The sequence below is a fragment of the Diceros bicornis genome, chromosome 31 (assembly GCF_020826845.1).
Source record: "Diceros bicornis minor isolate mBicDic1 chromosome 31, mDicBic1.mat.cur, whole genome shotgun sequence".
Lineage (NCBI taxonomy): Eukaryota > Metazoa > Chordata > Mammalia > Perissodactyla > Rhinocerotidae > Diceros > Diceros bicornis.
Window position 1 is genome coordinate 19,691,802 of NC_080770.1, and position 21,094 is coordinate 19,712,895.

Below are 21,094 nucleotides of genomic sequence, written 5' to 3' on the forward strand. Positions count from 1 at the left end.
AAGCCTTTCTTTTATATTAGATTTAGACATTTTACATGGTATATAAAGCCCCCAGTTTTTGCTTCATAATATCTTGAGGCTTAATATGAATTATTTGAGTACTTAGTCAATTCATGTCAATTACTTCCACTAGATTATAGGATTCATTTGTATAGAAACTACTGGATGTACCATGGAATACAAGCATTTAAAAGCTCAAAGTTCACTTAGTAAACACACAATTAATTTCTTGTAATAAATTAATGTTCAAACTAACAAAAATTTGGCAAAGTTAGAAAAGTCAGGAAAGATTTCAAACAAGGAGCAAGTTTCATATATAAATTCTAGACACATCATAAAGTAAGGCATGTTTGGGGACCTGAATATTATTATGTTTGAGCTTTAAAATAAATACAAAGTATTAAATCCAAGTATTTGAGACAATTTTATTTTTCTTGTATCATGCCATATAATGTTGCAAAAATAATAACAACAATATGTGTTTGTGTGTATGTACAATACAAATATTCAAAACCAACTTTTAGTTTCCAGTTTTTCCAGGGCATCTTTCACATCCTTGTTCCGTAGGCTGTAAATCAGAGGGTTTAACATGGGAATCACAAGAGTGTAAAACAATGAGGTCATTTTGTCTTGATCTAGAGAGTAGGAAGAACTTGGCCTGAAATACATGAAGAGCATAGTTCCCTGGAAAGTTGCCACAGCAGTTAAGTGGGAGGTGCATGTGGAGAAAGCTTTGAATCTCCCATCAGCAGAGTGGATCTTCAAGATTGACAGGATAATATAACAATAAGAGACAAGAACTCCTGAAATGGTATTCAGTTCAATGAAGCCAAGAATGGTGAATAACACCAACTCATTGATCTGTATATCAGAGCAGGAAAGGATGAAAAGTGGAGGTAAATCACAGAAGAAATGGTTAATCTCATTTGACCCACAGAAACATAAGCGGAATGTTAATGTCGTGTGTATCAAAGCATCTGCCATTGCCACCAGATAAACCACAGCCATGAGCAGGGAACACACTCTGCTGGACATGTTGACTGTGTAGAGCAAGGTGTTGCTAATAGCCCTGTACCGATCATAGGCCATCACTGCCAGCAGTAGACACTCAGAATCTGCAAAGATACAGAAGATCAACTATTGCAGAGCACAACCATAGAAAGGGATTGATTTGTTCTTGGCAATGAGGTCCACTAGCATCTTGGGCCCAACTGCTGTGGAGTAGCAGAGGTCACAGAAAGAAGGTGGCTGAGGAAAAAGTACATTGCTGTGTGCAGCTGGGAATCCCTTCTAATTAAAATGATCATCCCAAGATTTGCCAGGAGATCAATGAGATAAATAACTAGAAACACGGCAAATAGGGTCACTTTCATCCCGGGGTTGTTGGTAATTCCCAGGAAAATGAATTCAGTCAAGGAGGAGCAATTTCCTCTATCCATTCTTCTTTGTTCTTGTCTAAACTTTTGAGAAAATGATCAAGAAAAGGATAGATGCATATTTAACTCTTCCAAACATCCACAAATATCCATAAGGCAAAACACAGTTTCTTTCTGCAATTGTTTTCTATACTCAGAAAATTTCTCAATCACATGTCACTCTTTAAAGAAGCATTGCTATCTATAAAATAATGCTAAACATCTGTTATAAGGAGTTGAGAAACTTGGATCCAAATCTAAATGTCATACATAAGGTATGTGACTTTCTACCAGCTCCTTAATTTCTCTGAGCATTACCTTCCTTATCTTACGGAAGAGATTTGGATGATTACATATCTTATTATATATTCAAAATGATATGGTAGAAATACTGACGTTAAAGATACGAGATTGTAACATATAGGACTAAGCAAAGCATTTACTATGCTTGAAAATATGCACATGGACACAAAAATGATTACACTTGTTATGTTCCTCAAAAAACATAATTAATTTAAAGACTTTATATTAATTAATTTAAAGACTTTATATTAATTTTAGAAACAATGAGTATATTACACAACAATAATAATGAAAATTATTATGTCACTGATCCTGGTCTAAGTTGTCTTTAGCATTTGAGGTGACATGAAATAAGTATTACTGACCTTTTCTCTAGAAATGTGTTATTGCTCTGCCACAACACTAGTTACCTGTTTGTAGTGGGCTGGTGCCAAGGAGGAGGCTTTTGACCAAAGAAAAGTGCTAAAAAAAGAAGTGAAAACAACAGAATTTAACACATACGTTTGCAGCTCTTCAGATTTTAAATAGTCTCTTATATTAAAAAATAGAAAGAGTATGAGAGACAATACATTCTTCTGAGATATATAGGCTTCTCTTCCTTGCATACGTGTGTGTTTACGTGTGTGTGTTGTGTCATTTCCTTGCATGTGTGTCTGTCTTTGTTGATATATAAGAATTGGAATGTGGGTGATGGATTCACGTTTTTAGACAAGAAAATAGGGCACATCGTCCACATGGTGTTATTTGCACACGTCATTTTTTGTAACGTGGTACCTCAATCACTTTTGAAATAAAACCAAAAAAACCCACAAATTCTTGTATATACTTGCCCAGAGATAAAAGGCATAAAGTCTTTCCATTGAACCCAGATAAAAATTTAAAAAATGTTATTTTGTGAATATTAATAATTTCAATCAGATTCTTTCAGTTCTGAGACGAAAATATCCATTGTGGACATTAAATTGCAGTTTGTCAAATTGCTTAAGCAGGCAGAAAATGATTCATTTACAAATCTCTCATTTCTTTTTTCCAAAAAGGTAAGTTTTTTTCCCTTTATGTTCTTTAAATGTGGAGACTTGGGCACCTACTGGGGATGAGCGTGTCTTCAGCACCTGGACAATAAGCAGACGGCGTTTATTTTACCAGGGAGCATCTGGGACTGAAATCTCTGAAGCTATTGCCCTTAGGCTTTGGTGTTACGTCAATATGTCGTTAATTATATTTCTGGTTCTGCATATTCCCCTGTGAATATAGCCCCGATTTTACTACAGCCTGAGCTTTAATATTTCACTGTTGTCACCTAATGGGTATAGACCCATTTGCAGGAACAAACCTGCAAATCATCTTTACGATGGCTTCACAGCTGCCTCCTTCCCAGTCACAGCAGACACCCAATGAAACTCAATAGAACCTACTTAATCGTTTCCACCTCCTTTCTAGTGTTCATTTTGTTTCTTCCATTTTTGAAACATTGTCCTTTATGACCATATTTATGAATATTGCTAACCTTCAATGGTATTTTTTTCTTTTTTTTTGAAATATGATTCATATACTATAAATCCACACTTTTAACGTGTATACTTCTTTGGCTTTCAGTATATTCACAAGGTTGTACCGCCATCACCACTATCTAATTCCAGAACATTTTTCATCATTCCAATAAGGAACCCATATCTATTAGCAGTCTCTTCTCTCTTTTCCCTCTCCGCAGCTTCTGGCAACCACTAATCTACTTTCTGTTTCTCTGTGTTTGCCTGTTCTGGACTTCTCTTATAAACAGAATCATGCAATATGTGTTTTTTTGTATCAGATTTCTTTCACTCAGCATCTTGTTTTCAAGGTTCATTCATGTCTTTGCAAGTGTCCGAATTTTGTATCCTTTTATGGCTGAATAATATTTCATAGATATAACGTATTTTGTTGATCCATTTATCAGTTGATGAACATTCGGGTTGTTTATATTTTTTGGCTATTATGAATAATAATGCTATAAACATTCTGTTAATGCTCCCTTTCAAGACCACTTTTATCACTGAGCATTTTCTTACTCTCGTCCCCTCACCATATGTCATTCACATACATTTCATTGATTTTATGACTTAATCACATCCTCTACATTTAGTACTCTTTTTCTCAAATTATATTTACTTTCTTCATATAAGAATTTCTCTACTGTAGTTAAAGCTTCATAAATAAGATCAATGTTTATTTCCTGTATTCCCTAAAGTCTCTAAAACAAGGATTTATAAAGGTAATTGCTTTCTAAATATTTATTGTTAAGGACTTCAGACAACTAAAAGTAGAGGCTGATGAACAAAGAGCAGAAATACTCTGAATTGGGGAACTTTTTTCTACTAATATAGCTCATATGGACAAGTATGATCCATTTAAACATGTTTGCATGGATAATACTTTCTCTAAAAACACTGTTTTTTCTAAAAATAATTTTAGTGTGTGATTATCCTTACTAATTCTTTGCAAATTGAGAAATACAGGAAGTTTCACTTTTATATCCTCCCTAAATATTTCCCAAGAGATAGCAATACCATTCTCTATGCTTCTTGACCCTTGGTCTGCCATCTTGATATCTGGGGTGATATGACTACTTCCAAGGTTCCCAGAGCTAACGTTCTTTCACAATGACCTGAGATTGAAATGTGTCACTCTTCTTTCTATACGTGTGCTGTTTAAGTATTGCTTCATTCAAATATGAAACAATTTAATATTACAGAATGTTGGTGTGCTCTGTAGTCATAAGTGGCTGTGTTTTCCTTTTACCAAATGAAACAACAAAAATACTCAGGACAAGCATTGGTGGTCAGAAATCCAAAGTAGGGATTCTTAGGGGAATTTAAAACTGACAGTGATTTGGTTTGTATGTTTACAGTACACAGTGCATGGGTTTAAATATACTTTTACATTTTGATATTTCCAAGTCCAAGCTTGTAGACATTTATTATCATAGTCAAAATTAATAATAATAATAAATAATGTACAGCAAAAAATATCATTACTGAAATACATTTTGCAATGATACACGTCCTGCAATTTCAGTCTTCAAATGCACGTTTCCTGTGTGGTATCCCAACATGGCATGTGGGATGATCTCCCCACAAGGACACAGGTGATACGTTAGATAGCTGATTCTGTTTCTAAGATGCCAGAGAATGTTCCACACTCTCAGTAATACTTTTGTGTGTAAAAAATGAAAGATAGAAAGGAAAACAATTATTTTGCCTTGCAATTAACCTATATTATTCAAGCTGATACTTAGAAAAAGGTTCCAAATTACTTTGGAGTAATTGAGTGTAGAAGGTTATCAACTTTCTCAAACTACACTTAAGAAAATGTATTTGATTTTGTATTATTGCTTTCTTAACATTCCTGACTCTCACCATCTTGTTGTAGAACATACATTCTAATTAAGACTACATATCATAAAGTATATATAATGAACATCTATTAAGTGCTCAAAATGGTACAAGCACCATTCTCAGCATTTATTCAGTTAACCATCCAACAATCAATGACATAGGTACCATATTCTTCTCATTTTACAGATAAGTTAACTGAGGCATAGAAAAATGAAGTAACTTATTCAAAGTGCCACTGACTAACCAGGTACAGAGCTGATGTATGAACCAAGGGAATCTGGCTTCTTCCTTCATCAAGTAATCTACTCTTGTAAATGAGACATTCTACACATGAACACACACACACACACTTTTCTGAGGTATTTACTATATCCATGAAGACAGCCTGATATAACCCATTTTAGCATTAACTCTAAGCTAGAAATCATTGAAGAGTAGTCTACTATTTAGCAGCAATTTTCAAACTTTCAAATGTTTTCTTATATCATGGGGTTATGACATGCATTTGGCTGAGTAAAAAAACAACTGTTTGATAAAATCTCAATTGTGTGAGAAATTGTGGGTGTGCTGGTGAGGTTGTTGGAGGTTCCAATTAGAGTTTCTAATTGAGGATTTAGATGAATCTTGGAATGTTATATCTCACGAGGAATTTACCTTTGATTTTATGGCTTTCTTAGCAGCATCTTTCACATCCTTATTTCTCAAACTATAAATCAACGGATTCAGTACTGGGATGATAATGGTGTAGAACACTGAGATAATTTTATCAGTGTTGGGAGAATAGAGGTAGCTGGGCTGTGAGTAAATGAAGAGAAGAGTCCCCTGATAGATGGCCACAGACGTCAGGTGAGATGCACACGTGGAGAAGGTTTTCTTCCTCCCACTGGAAGAGCGAATCTTTAAGACTGAGAGAAGAATGAAAAAGTACGAGATGATGATGATGATGAAACAGATAATTTCCACTGAGCTGCCATATGTGGCAAGAAGCCACTCATTAATTGATGTGTCTGCGCAGGATAGCTTAAGCAGGGGAGGGAGGTCACAGAAAAAATGATTGATGACATTTTTATCACAGTATTTCAGAATAAAAGCAAAAGATGTGTGAACCAGGGAACTCATGCTGCCTCCAACGTATGACAAGACAATCAGCCCTACACAGCTGCTCCGAGACATGACAACTGTGTAGAGTAAAGGGTTACAGATGGCGACATAGCGATCATACGCCATGGCAGCCAAGATAAAGGATTCTGTATCTGCAAAAGTACAGAAAAAATAAAACTGCAGGGCACAGCCACAATAGGAAATAGATTTGTTCACTGAGAGGAAATTGACCAGCATTTTGGGAACAATGACTGAGGAATAACAAAGGTCCACAAAGGATACGTTGCTAAGGAAAAAATACATGGGGGTTTGAAGGTGCGGGTCAATCCTGATTAACATCATCAATCCAATGTTCTCTATTAGAATCATACCATACAATGTCAGAAACGCGAGGAATACGACAATCTGCAGTCCAGGATGAGTCGGAAACCCTAATAGAATAAACTCAGTTACCAAGGTGTAGTTTCTGTCTATAAATTCCATATTCTGTGTTGTTTTCATTTTATGAGATTTCTAACATCCTAAAATATAATTAGATATAATTATAAGGTTATTTTATTGTTTCAATAAACACACAAACAAGCAATCAAGTAAAAAATTCAAGCCCAAACTTCCTTTCAAATATAAACTCTGAGAAATATATTTCAGAATTTAGTAGTGATCACATTTCATGGTTGTTAGTTTTATTTTATTTCTTTGATTAATGATTATTTCTTCCATTGGAGAGTTAGCTCCCTGCATGCAGGAATCATGTCCGATTTTGCTTACCTTTTTTTTACCCCAAATATAGCACAATAGCTGGCCCAGAAGATTAAGGAAGTAACAAATTAATTAATAGACTGGTGATGATATTTAAAAAAGAATAAAAAATATATGATTTTTTATTTTAATTTTTAAAATTTTTAAAATTTTATTTTACAAATAAATTCACTTAATTCTAGAATATGACTTGGAATGATAATTATAGAACATTTTGCTCTTTCTGTCCAGATTAAATAGATAGTGGTGTGCCATTCTCTTGACAGAGCAGATGGAGTGGTATAATGAAACATATGCAAGTTAATCATTTTTTAAAAAAATGTAATGTAAAAGTAATATTAATTAACAACAAATGTCAATAAACATCAACCGTGAGTGTATTTTTGATAAGAAAAATGTTTAGGATAGCTTCATAAATCCTAATCAAGATACTAAACTAAAATGACTAAATTAATCAACTGTTTTTTCCTGTCTTTGACATTTATTATGATTCTTGGCCTCTAGTAAGCGCTCAGTGACTATTAGTTGACTGACTGAGTAAAGAGGGCAAAAATTTAGTCATAAGTTGACTTCTAATTAGGTAAAATTACTCTATATGGCCTCCTCACTGATTATATGTTATGGGAGAACAAAATAGTTAGCTGCCATTGATTTTTATGCTAGTATAATTCAGAGTTTTGAGTCTAAAAATTCTGTCAATATCTGCTTCTGGGGTCTCAGAATTTTGCCAAGAGTAGGAGGAATTTGAATCTGCCTTTGAAGTACAAGCAATACCTTAACCTTGAAGGATGGACTTGGAAATATATAAGACAAACAAGCAAAGCATCCAATGAGCTATGTTTGTGTTGCCATGGTGAGCCAGGAAGAGAACAAAATGGTTTGGGGTCATTCTTTCAATTACAAAAGTGACGATGCTAAGACCTTCATTTGTGTATATCATCTAATCATTAAAACCACTGGATGACAGAGGCCCAGAGACGCCTAAGAGAATCAGGAGAGTTAATGTGCTGTCTATGTTATTGCCTCAGAGAACATGAAGGAGGTGCAGCACTACGTGAGGACAGCGGTTAATTTATTCTGATGTTGCCTGTTTTAAAAGTAATCAAAGTATTTAGAAAAGATAAGACTTCACTTTAGAGTTAGTAAGAATGTGGTTAGAATCTCATCTTGGCCACATGTGGGCTGTGTGACCTTGCAAAATTTAACATATATATATATATATATATATATATTTAAATCTGTACCGTGAGAATGACAATAGATATCTCACAAGGTTGCTGTGTGGGTTAAATTAGAAAACACCTATTTATCATCTATCTACCTACCTACCTGTCATTCCATGTGGTCTCATTTTAGACAGACTTGCACATACTAAGGTAAAGAACAAAAGTTAGTTTCAGTTGTTCCAAGGCTCTATCTTATCCTTAGCTTATGACTAGCACTATGTGGCAAGGTTTTATTGATAATAGCTGTCATTTATATAATGATTATTACATGCAATGCAATATTCTAAATACTTGACACGTAATTTATTTAATTGCCACAAAAAAACTATCAAAATTACATGCAGTTACTATCACTATCATCTTTCTTTTACAGATGGGGGAACTAAGGCATGGAGAATTTAAGAGCTAACATGTAATAGAAACAGGATTGGAACCCAAGCTAGTGACTCAAAGCTTTATAATACAGTGGCTCCCTATAAGCTAGATTTTGTTATTAATTCCATATTTTGTACGAGAATCTTGAGGTTTAAAGTAATATCCCAAGTCATTCAGCTAGTAGTTGACAGGTATAATTCAAATTCAGATGTGTTTGAAGCCAAAGCTCATGACAGCAAACATGAGGGTGGATAGAATATTAATAGCGTGGCCACTGAGACAGGCTGAGGTGCATAGCGTTGCTGAAGGGAGGTAGGAATGGCTCATATATTTACTAAAAAAGCGGAACATGTGTTCTGGAGAACTTCACATTGATCCTCCTTTCTGATGGTCTAAGAATCTCATTCAGAGAAAAGTGAGAGAGAAGAGAAGAAGCCATGAGGGTAAAGGCAAGAGAAGATAGAGAATCTTGGATTCTTGCTTTAAAAGGGAAAGAATAAAAAGATTCAATCAAATACTATGATTCACTAAATTCTTCCCAAATATATAACAAAAACCATCTTAGGATAGAAAATAAATTAATTCAGACCATCAGGTAGCCAGCCATGTTTCAGTTCTCTTATCTGTAACAAGAAAGCTTATTTAAAAAAAAAGTGTGTCAGATCCTTGTAGAAGCTGTATAAGAAAGAGTGACACAAGACAGGTGACTTTGTGGGTGCAATATGAACTGATATGTGGTTTACCAACTCTTTGGACACAAATCAGTGGTCTTGCTCTCAGACCCCCAGAAGCCAATTTTTGCACCATTAAAGCCAGCCTAGTAACCACAGAAGCTACTTACCAAGGAAAGAGCTGTTTTCCAATTACCTAGATGAATCATTTTGCCAATAGAACCAGGGGCTTTTATATTCATTCTGGTGTCATTAGGGGCCTAGTACTTGAAGGATTCCAAACAGGCTCATTTTCAAGGGACACCTAAGGAATAATTAGCAAGGTTTTTGCCATTGTGAATTTTTTTCTAAAAAAAAAAATAACACATTGGTAATATTAATTGGTATAATTACACATTGATAATTATAATAGAAATACAGTTAGTATTAGTTTGAACAGGCAGTTTTCATTCTCAGTAATATTGGGCTTGTTTTTAATGACACTTGGGATCCTACAAAGGATCCTCTTTATTGTGAATGTCCTTTGCGAACAGTTCAAATATTGAAAAATGTAACTATTGAGAAAATGTCTGTTCATATCCTCTGCCCGTTTTTTGATTGGGTGGTTCATTTTTTTGTTGTTGAGTTGCCTGTATTCTTTATATATTTTGGAAATTAAGCCATTTTTGGATATATGATTTGTAAATATTTGCTCCCCGTTGGTGGATTGTCTTTTCATTTTGTTCATAGATTCTTTTGCTGTGCAGAAGGTTTTAAGTCTAACGTAGTCTCATTTGTCTATTTTATCTATTGTTTCCCTTGCTTGAATAGACATGGTATTTGAAAAGATACTGCTCAGGCCCATGTCAAAGAGTGTACTGCCTATATTTTACTAGGAGTTTTATGGTTTCAGGTCTTACATTCAAGTCTTTATTCCATTTTCAGTTAATTTTGGGGTATGGTGTACGATAATGGTCTATTATTATTCTTTTGCATGTGGCTGTCCAGTTTTCCCAACATCTTTTATTGAAGAGACTTTCCTTTCTCCATTATATGCTCTTGGCTCCTTTGTCACAAATTAGTTGTCCATAGATGTGTGGTTTTATATTTGGGCTTTCAATTCTGTTCCATTGATGTGTGTCTGTTTTTCTGCCAGTACCATGCTGTTGTGTTTACTATAGCTTTGTAGTATTTTTTGAAATCAGGAAATGTGACACCGCTAGCTTTCTTCTTTCTTCTCAGGATTGTTTTCGCTATTTGAGGTCTTTTGTTATTCCACATAAATTCTAGGATTCTTTGTTCTATTTGCATGAAGAATGTCATTGGGATTGGGATTGGGATTGCATTGAATCTGTAGATTGCTTTAGGTAACGTGCACATTTTAACTATGTTTATTCTTCCAATCCATGACCATGGAATATATTTCCATTTTTTTATGTCTTTCTCAATTTCTTTCAATAATGTCTTATAGTTTTCAGTGTATAGGTCTTTCACCTCCTTGGTTAAATTTATTCCTAGGTATTTTATTCTTTTTTGTTGTGATTGTAAATAGGATTGTATTCTTGATTTCTCTTTCTGTTAGTTCATTGTTAGTGTATAAAAATGCAACTGATTTTTGTATGTTGATTTTGTGAAGATATACAGATGGCCAACAGGCACATGAAACAATGTTAAACATCGCTAATTATTAGGGAAATGCAAATCAAAACTATAATGAGATATCACTTCACACCCATCAGAATGGCTATAATTAGCAACACAAGAAATAACAAGTGTTGGAGAGGACTGGGAGAAAAGGGAATCCTTATACACTGCTGATGGGAATGCAAACTGGTGCAACCAATATGGAAAACAATATGGAGATTTCTCAAAAATTAAAAATGGAAATACCCTATGATCCAACATTCCACTACTAGGTATTTATCCAAAGAACATGAAAACAATCATTCAAAAAGTTATCTGCACCCCTATGTTCATCACAGCATTATTCACAATAGCCAAGATGTGGAAGCAACCCAAGTACCATTAATAGATGAATGGATAAAGAAGATGTGGTATATATATACAATGGAATACCACTCAGCCATAAAAAAGACAAAATTATGTCATTTGCAACAACATGGATGGACTTGGAGGGTATTATGCTGAGCAAAATAAGTCAGCCAAAAAAAGACAAATACCATATGATTTTACTCATATATGGAAGATAAACACATAGATAAGGAGAATAGATTTGTGGTTACCAGAGAAGAAAGGATGAAGGGGCACATATATATGGTGATGGATAAAAACAGGACTGTTGATGCTGAACATGATGCAATCTGTACTGAAACTGAAATATAGTGATGTACACCTGAAATTTACAGAATGTTGTAAGCCAATATGACCTCAATAAAATAATTTAGAAATAAATCAATAAATAAAACTATTTCCATTTAAATAATTTCAAAAACCACATGGAAACTCAAAAATGTTACCTAGTATTATCAGTACTGAAAATTGATCATTTTTTTTAATGACACTGAAGAGTGAGACCAGTGGAGACTTCTCTACAATTTGGTATCAGCAGGTCCTTTCTGAGAAGATGGAAGGACTTATAGAGAAGCATCTTATGCCAGAGAGCATCAAAGTGATGGCAAAGCCATCTCAATTAGTAAAATACAGGATCTCATCACCAACTTAGTCTTACATGCGCCGTGCATGACAGTTTCACTAAAATAATATTTAAGGGCTACTTGTAATTAGTGGAACTCCACTGATTACATTATAGTCTCTACATTTTTTTCACAGCATAAAATGGGTTTGTTGACTTCTATATCTGCAGAATCTTAGTGGGAATCTTGTTAAAACTTAGATGCACTTCTAAATCCAATGCAAAAATCCACTTCTAAATCAAGACTGAAAAGTGATCATACAACTTCAGTTTAATCATTTCTTAGGGTATTTCAATGCACTGTGGAAGTTCTAGCTGTTGAAAAAAATGCCCATTATGGTGAGCTTAAATTCAAATTTTTTTTCCTCTTCATTTGCATTGTGATGCTTCTACCTACATGCACAATATTGAACTTATTTTGTGATTTGGGACCGTTTAGTGACAGAGTTGGTAAACTGCAAGTTAACTCTTTAAGCAAAAATGAAAGTTAGCTATTTTAGCATAATGTGGCCATACTGGGAATTTACCAAAATTTTTATTTACTGTGATAATAATGATGGTAATTAAATAATTTGAGAAATGTTTTAAAAATTTACTATATAAAATGACTTTTCTGAATATGCCTTCTTTCCGAATTTACATTTTACAAAAAGCTGTTTACAACTTCACCCATTAAAAATACCCATTCTCTTTTCCTATTCCTACTCTTCAGAGAGGAAAATTAGAACTTAACACTGAATAGTCTATTAGAACCTGCGGGCAGAGGTCCAAGCCTCCAGGATTGTTGTGAAAAGGGACCTTCTCTCCATTAAAAGCAGCATTGCTTCTGCAGAACAACACTTGCAATCTCTGCATAACCCCTGAGACTCAGCACCACTCCATTGTGATTCTAAATGTCCCTGATTTAGAGTCCAGGAGAGATAAAGGGCAAGGTGAGATGAAGGGCACATTTCTTATAGCAGTAAGCTAATTGTAGTCAATATTCAAGTGTTCTAGAAAAGCATAGTTGTTAAGCATATAGATAGAGTTGAAATTTAGCTTTTTAACATCAAATCGGCTGGTATATAGCAAGTATGACACAGGCTGTTAGCTTTAGATTTGAGTTTAGAAAGAAGGCACCACAGACGGTATTGCTTTGCTACATTTGATTTTATATTATCTGATATCAGAAAATGACACAGGACTTTGCAGGAAACTGATCAGATATCTCCCATGTATGAAATACTGAGAGAAGAAAGAGATGTAGCTGTCGGGGGAAGAGGGCTAATCTCCCTCTGCCCTTTTCCTTAAGGTTCTTCTGGCTGGCCAAATAATCAACAAGACAGGTTAGCAGGAGAAAATAATACCAAGTTTAATAACATGTATACATGGGAGAAAGCAGGGACACTGCGTTTTTCAACACAATAGTAGAAATTCTCGTCTTAAATATCATTTTCAGCCAATGACAAAGGAGGATTTTGGGGGTGGGGGAGTCAATTACAGGAGATTATCACTAAAGCACAGTAAACAAGAGTAAGGTTTATTATACAGCCCCAAGACCTCATCTTCTACATTGATAAGTTACTAGAAATGAGCTCACCCCCCCTCTCTTTTCCAAACAGAGAGGGAGATACCTTTACAAATGGAGATTTTTCCTATAAATGTAAATGATTGTCTGGCAACTCTTCGCAGGGCCATCCAAAGAATGTGGCCAGAGAGACAGGACTCCCGATAAGATGGGCTTGTTGGTGCCTTTTCTATTGTAACCTCTATCCTAAATTATCTTTTATAGCAGTCATGATAATAACCCCTTCTTAAAACAGATTTTTTTTGGTTTTAAATTTTTTAGGCAGTTTGGGAGGGGAAACTCAAATATTTTTCCTGAGCTCTCTGAGTCCTTATTGTCTTCAGCTCGAAATAATCCGCATACCAGAGTGGTGCTTCCTGGGGCAGCTTGCCCTGAGCACCATCAGTTCCCTCCTCTGAAACTTCCCTAGAAGTTTCACATATTAAAAGCTGAGCTGGTGACTGTGGAGAGAGAAATCGTGTTAGTACCCGGGTGATAAGAAGTCTGCAAAGAGAGAAAAGAACATAGATTAGAATGAGGATGAACAAGCAGAAAAGAACAAATCGGAGCACATTTCCCCACACTCCATTAAACCAGTCCCCCAATCCTGGAAACAAGTCAGTCTAATAAAATGTGTGAGCTTCGTTTATCTGATGAAAAATGTCAATCTTCTCTTTTAATAGATTTAAGTTAGATATTACTTGACCTGTTTGATTCACATAAAAACAACATTTTTCTCCAATGATTGCGCATGTTCTTTCTTGCTGGGCAGTGAGTATGTTTAGAGCACGCCGATTTTGGAGCACCACAGATGCTAGGCTGTTAATCTCTGACTGGAGTATGTTTAAGGTTTGCATGGTGGTGTTGAACTCTTGTTCCATTACCATAGAGAGATTTAATATTGCTTTCTCCAACTCATAATCTCCAAAGCCGGGGAATAGGACTCTCAAGGCTGAAAAGAACTTGGAGTTGTGATACACAAGTGGATTTTCCACGATTTCTCGACTGGCACATTTATGTGGCACAATCTTATGAACAAACGAACCCAAGTTTGTAATTTGGCTAGCATTTAAGGTGGAGTGTTTGGTGACAGAAGGAGCCAGGTATCCAAGTCCGCATCGTCTTGACCAATTAGGTGGGAATCCTTTATACACTTTGTTGCCGCATAAAATGAAAAGACCAGTGTAGTTTAAAGACAAGGTTAGAATTGAGTCTGTAGTTCCCAGGATCTGGACTATTTCATGATCTGTGCCACTTGCACTGTTATTACCTAAATATCTCTATTTCCCATGAACTCCTGTCAGTCTGTGAGAACAGAACAGATTGCGGAATAGCTGGTACAGGAGGCCTGCAGTCTGATTCTGACAGCTATAAAGCCTGGTCTTGTCACCTGACCAGGTGAGTCCAGATTTTTGATCCACCCATATATAGTCTGTGGCATTGGGCAGCTTAACCATGCGGATAGCTGCTATACCCCAAGTTGCACACGGGTGGCTCGTAAGCCATCCAGAGCACTTGGTGATTTGGCAAATGTTTGTGCCAGAGGGAGTAGTGATAGAGTCACTTACAATTCCCTTGAGAGTTCTGAAGATGCCACCTGTGGAATCAAACCACAGAGTTTGACGGCAATATTGTCTCTGTATATCACCCAGGAAAGGTCCAGTGCCATGTTTACTTTCAATGCAGAGGGAAAAACTTTTACCTATTGCTTGTACTTGGGCAAGGGACAGTCCTTGACCTTTTAAGTAATCTTTCTGGGGCCCAAGTGACTCACCAGGAGAAGAAGCAGAGTGAAGTTTCCCTTGTTGTGGATATCATACTCTGTTATTCATCCATTTTCCATACTTAGTCTACCAGGTGTTCATATCAGCAGGAACAAAGACTAGTTCAGGTTCTTTTGCACTATCTAGCTGTTGACATAACCAACAGTCAGATTGATTAGTTAGCGTGGCTAGGGCTTGGTAAACTGGCATAAGGGGGTGTTTGGTCTGTGCCCGACCTGTTGAAAAGGAGAGGGTTAGTAAAAGCAAGACACGGATCGGAAAAGAGCCCATAGCGGAGACTTAGAGAGGGGAAGAGGGACAGATAGAGACCAGCACTCTCTAGTCAGCTTTCTATTAAATGATTAAAAAAAATATATATATATATATATCTACTAATAGTTTGTGTGTGTGAGTGTGTATATATATAGGGAGTTTTGAAGCAAGGGGGAGGAAATGGGTCAAAGTAGGTTTTCTTGATCCGTGATCTTGGGAAAAGCTGTCTACTTCGTGATGTCGGCTGCTTCTGGGGCTGTGTTTTGGCCCTCGAAATCCTTAGTTTAAGGTCACCTGTGGGGATTATCTCCCAGTTGTCTTGAGAGCGATGTTCTGGGTCTATTTTGGCGTGGCTCGCATGGATCCAGGAAGATTTTTTTTTTATTTTGATGGCAGTGCAGGTCGTCAGTAAGACTTCATAAGGTCCTTCCCAGCGAGGTGACAGTGTGTGTTTTTTTTTTAAAGACCTTGATGTACACCCGATCTCCTGGTCGAAAGGGATGGCAAGGCTTGTCAGAAGGTGGTGGCCATGCCTCTTTTACCTGTTGACGATATGCTTCAAGTATACTAGTTAATTTTTGTATATAACAAGTCATAGCATCAAATTGTTCACTTAAGTTCCCATAATATTCATTTAATCCAGGAATTGAAGGTTTAGAGACGCCAGTAGGCATCGGACGCCCAAAAACTATTTCAAAAGGAGTCAGTCCATGTCTTCTATTTGGAGTATTTTGAATCTTCATAAGGGCCAAGGGCAGAGCTTCTGGCCATTTAAGTCCAGTTTCTTGACAGATTTTTCCTAGAGTTCTTTTTATATCTAGATTTTTACGTTCCACTTGCCCTGATGACTGAGGGTGATATGGGGTATGAAATTTTAATGAATACCCCAGAGTTTTTGCAAGCAAGTGGTTTATCTCTGCTGTAAAATGAGTTCCTTGGTCTGATTTAATCCATAAAGGAATGCCAAAGCGAGGAATAACTAGTTATTAATTTCTTTACCACTGTTGTGGCATCTGTATGTCTGGTCGGATAGCATTTAGTCCATCCACTAAACATGCAGACAATAACCAAATAGTGAGAGTAACCTAAAGCTGAAGGCATGTCTATAAAATCCATTTGGAGTGCCGCAAAAGGCAACGTGGGCCTGGGAGGACTTCCTGGATCACACTGATTTTTCCCAGAGACTTGATAAGATTTGCAAGTTGTGCACTGGGAGGTGATTTGGCCAGAAATTTTATGGATGCCAGGGCAAAACCAATTGTCTTTCAGTTCCTTAACTATCCCCCGTTTGCACATATGTCTCATTTGGTGGGAGATAAGTGTAAGTCAAAAAGTCAAAAGAAAAGGAGCTATTGGAAGTCTATTTGGTCCAATGTATAATCTATCTGATAATTGTTTGGCACCCTTTTGTATCTAATTGTCTTTTTCAGATTGTGGGGCATTTGCCTGATAGTTAATAACATCAGTCAGGGATAAAGGCAGGTTTAAGAATTGGGTGGAAAACGGATAAGGGGGTCTATAGTGAGCTGCATGTTTAGCAGCTCTGTCAGCCCTGTCATTCCCTAAAGATATGACATCAGTCTCTTTAGTATGGGCTGAACAATGAACAATGGCAATTTTTGAAGGAACGTGAATAGTTTGTAATAAGGCTGCAATTAAGTGTCTATTAGCAAAAGGAGTTCCTGTAGAAGTTAAGAATCTACAGGATTTCTAAATTGTGTCAACAGCATGGCAGACTCTAAAAGCATATTTGTGTAAACGAAAGAAAAACAAGGTTAATGGTTAGAGCAAATTGTAAACCAGTTTTTGAGTTCAGAGGACAGCCAGTGAAGAAGAATTTTAGATGTCAGCATCAAAGTATCTTTTGCAGTTTAAAATGTCTCTGATGGTGTCGTCAGGTCATCTCTTAAGTTTATATCAAGTTCATCAGCTTTAGTTTGTAAGGCTTTAGGAAAAAGGGCAGGTTCAGTTCTCAGTGATTTTAAATGAAAATGATGGAAAAAAAATCAAAAGCGTTATTTTGGACATCTGTAGCCAGATATTTTATGAGACTAGAAGAAATCAGGATCTAGTTCAGTCAACAGATATAAAACAAAAACCTCAAAAGACAACAAAACTAGGATCTAATATCCGCAAATTTATATTGAAATAGTTTTTGCTGAAATATAATTTTTTTCTCTAAAATCACCCTCATTTTTATTAAGATAGCAAAATTAAAACTAGTTTGCAAAATAAGTCTAGTTTCAATAGAGTTGGCCCAATTATTTACATAAGTACAGCAAGAATAGCAGTTGATCACATAGGCTCTTTTAAATCTGCTTTGCTGGAACTTTTTATAAGGAATCTCAGATTGAACTTTAAAGGTCTCTCGAGGCCAGGAAAGCCAAGCCAAGGATTTTGTCATCAGACTTTGTCTGTAATATTTATAGATTTGGGTGAATTTCTCTATTCCGAGGTTTCCCCAAAATATTTTAAGGTTCCTTGTACCTGCCAGATAAGTGACATTTTTTATTTATCCTGGTAAGTGCTGTTTGGAACATAAGGTACCAGGCCAATATTTCTATGTGGCTTTATTCCATAAAGTCTAATCTTCATTTTTCAAAAGCTGTATGGTTATATTGTAAATATGATGTTCTAGTCACAACCTTGGTAATAGAACCAGTGTTTCCAATTGTGTCTTGTTATAAGGAGAACAGATTTTTATTGAACTTATGTAAATAACTATATTGCCATGAAAACAACAATATTTATTTATTAAGAGTTTTTAAATTCGAGGGATCAGGTAGAGAGAAAAAGATAAATATTTCAATTTTACTTATAAAAGTATCATTTACCAAATTGCTATAAGTCATAGCTAGCTCAGGAGAAAAGAGAAAAAGTTTTTCTTAAATCTGAAAAAAACATTAAAAATTTAGCAATACTTTAAATGAAAAATCATAAAAATTATAATCATCTTTATCAGTTGGTTCAGTCCTGTGTAATCCATTCTTGATCTCAATCTTTTTGTTAGCAGCTTTATGAAGTTATCAGTCTCTCCATCAGATTTCTATAATTTTTTACCCAGTTCAGTTTTATGATCAGAAAGTTTGTCAGAAACCTGTACAGTTCTAGTGTAAATGTCAGAGTCTTTTTTATGAATTTTTCTGAAGTCGAAACATTTTGCAAAAGCATTAGAGCAAAGAAATAAGTCTGTAAACAACAAGACCTCAAAATGGCAATTGACAAGGAAATTTGGTTAATCTTGTGACATACAACACTTTAAAATAATAATAACCAGAATTATGACTGATAACCAGGACAGATCAGAATTTCAGTAATGTTATATAATTTTAAAACACCTATGTCAATAACATTTGCCCACATAATAGCACCTAAGCAGGCTTATCATCTCTTGTCTGACAATGCTTTCCATGTAATTGAACATATTGAATAAGCCTAATAAGTCTAGTATCTTTCCCCTTATAGGAAGAGAGCAAATTTCTTTGAGAAGTTCCAGGGCCCTTTGAAAATTTTCAAAGAAAAAAGTAAAAAAAAGACTTTATTTAAGATATGAATTTTGGTGGAGCTTGTCAAAAATATAAACAATCAAAGCAAACAGAGCATTAACAGTCCAAAAGCCTTAATAGAGAGACCTCAGTCTTTTGAACGTAGGAAATTATTTTAACAGTTTTTTTTTTTTTCTGTCTTTTAGGTAGACTTACTCAAAGGTAAAGAAAAATCTTTTGTAACCTCTTTATCAAGTTTAAGCAAATTATCTTTTTAAGAGACAGAAGACCAAATTTTAATTTTGCACCAGCTTATTTCTGCTATTAAAACTCATTTACTTAATTAAATTCATTTTAATCTTAGCCAACTTGATCATGCATAAAACTCCTTTTCCAGAATTCTTCTTCCACAAACCTTTTATAACTTTCCTTTTACATTCAGAATTTGTCCCATGTCTTTTTTTTCCCTCCTCGTACTTGAGGACAAATTTATCTTTCTTAACCAAACAAAATATTTCTATTCTTTGTACATTTATACATCTTACTTTCCTTGTACACAGACATATTTTTCTTAATTTTTAGTAGCTTCAATCACATATACTAATTAGGAATTTTACCCCTTAGAAACTTTAATTTGTAAGTAAAAACTAAGTAAACAATTGTAAACTTTTTTTTACATTAGTATCTTGTGGCTTGGAAAATTTATGAACACTTACTTCATCATTTCTGGAAACATGTTACTTTATAGTATAATCTTTTAATAAAACACATGTTTACCAATAGACCCAAAACACCTTTTAGTTTTCCTGTGATGAAAAGCCAAAAGTAGATAAACGTAAGTTTAGCAATCAATGTCTAATATTTTATCTTATTTGGAAATGATGATACTCAGAGAATTTTTATCATAAAATTCAGCAAAACTCTAAAGTTTTAGGTCACCAAAAAGAGTTTGGAAACTGTAACCACCATAACATATAATTATTGTTTAAAGTTCATCCAACATTCATCTTTTTCACAACTATTTAGTTACTTATTCCCAATAATTATTTAGATTGCCTACAAGACTTCATAAGACTTGAGATAAAATTAGCCATCATTTAAATTACTATTTTTGTTAACCAGTTCTGTAATAGAAATAACATCAGTTTTTTTTTCTTACAAAATTTCATGTAAATTTCGTCACCTCTTATACCTTTAAACATAATTATCATTAAGATTTTTATCAATAGGTCTTGGTCTTCTAACTTTGGACAAGAGAAGCATTTCCAGTAAGACATTTTAAAACATACTCAGGCAAAGTTGATGTAACCTCTTTGTATAAAATTAGCTCAAACATTCTAACCTTTATAGTCTTATCAACACTTACACTTTTACATGTTCTCAATTTAATTGTAACCTGAGTCAAGGTCTTAAGACTAGTCAAATTTTTTCTTTCCTTTTTCTGTCCTTAATTCTTAGGTACCAATTAAGCAATTATGTGAGAGCTCTCAAAACATTTTTTTTCCCCCAATTTAGAAGTTTTTCCAATTCAAAGGATCCGTCGTCTGGCCATTGACGAGTAGGATCTTCATTTGTATATTTATTCCAATAGTGACTCGAACCAATAAGCCTTTTTAAGGAAAGACCCGGAGGTAACTTTCCACGCTTAGAATAAATCTTTACCATGGACGCAAGAGGCGTCCCTGGTGAGGGCGCAGATGATGTAGCCCCCATGATCCACAGAATTCACTCCCAAAGATATTCAGAGACAGTAAAGACCTTCGTTGCACAGGCGGTAAGGACAAAAGGGTGTCTCCGGTCTCCCACAATAGTGTGGGACGCCTCCAGTCACAGACCCGCTAATCTGTGACACCGGGCGGGCGATACTGGAATGGGATTTTTCCAGCACTAACAAGCAACGAAGGTAAAGACAACAAAAGCCCTTATGGACTGGGCCCTTTATGACAAACTCCCCTGAGAACTTGGCACAGCCGGACAAAGAGACAGTTCGGAACTCCAGTCTACTCGACTGGCCACCAAGGTGCACCCCGGTAAATGCACCTTCCATATGGTGGAGACCAAGGAGAATATTCTCACTGGTCACAAAGCCAAGTTTTCTCAGGACACAGAACAAGACAGAAGGAAAAACCTCATCCGGTTTTTTTTCTTTGCACAATGACAGCTTTAGTCAC

The 21,094-nt window shown here is 35.4% G+C and overlaps 1 protein-coding gene and 1 pseudogene across 1 annotated transcript; both read right to left on the reverse strand.

The window, feature by feature from the left end:
• Window positions 1-507: 507 nt before the first annotated feature.
• On the reverse strand, window positions 508-1,442 carry LOC131395098 (olfactory receptor 5W2-like; annotated as a pseudogene).
• A 4,289-nt stretch (window positions 1,443-5,731) lies between these two features.
• Window positions 5,732-6,676, reverse strand: LOC131395095 (olfactory receptor 5I1). The gene has a single exon (XM_058526896.1). The coding sequence runs from the start codon at window positions 6,674-6,676 to the stop codon at window positions 5,732-5,734; it is 945 nt and encodes a 314-aa protein (XP_058382879.1).
• Window positions 6,677-21,094: the final 14,418 nt, after the last annotated feature.

Excerpts from the sequence above, each read along its gene's own strand:
- LOC131395095 (XM_058526896.1), bottom strand. The coding sequence starts at position 6,676 with ATGGAATTTATAGACAGAAACTACACCTTGGTAACTGAGTTTATTCTA.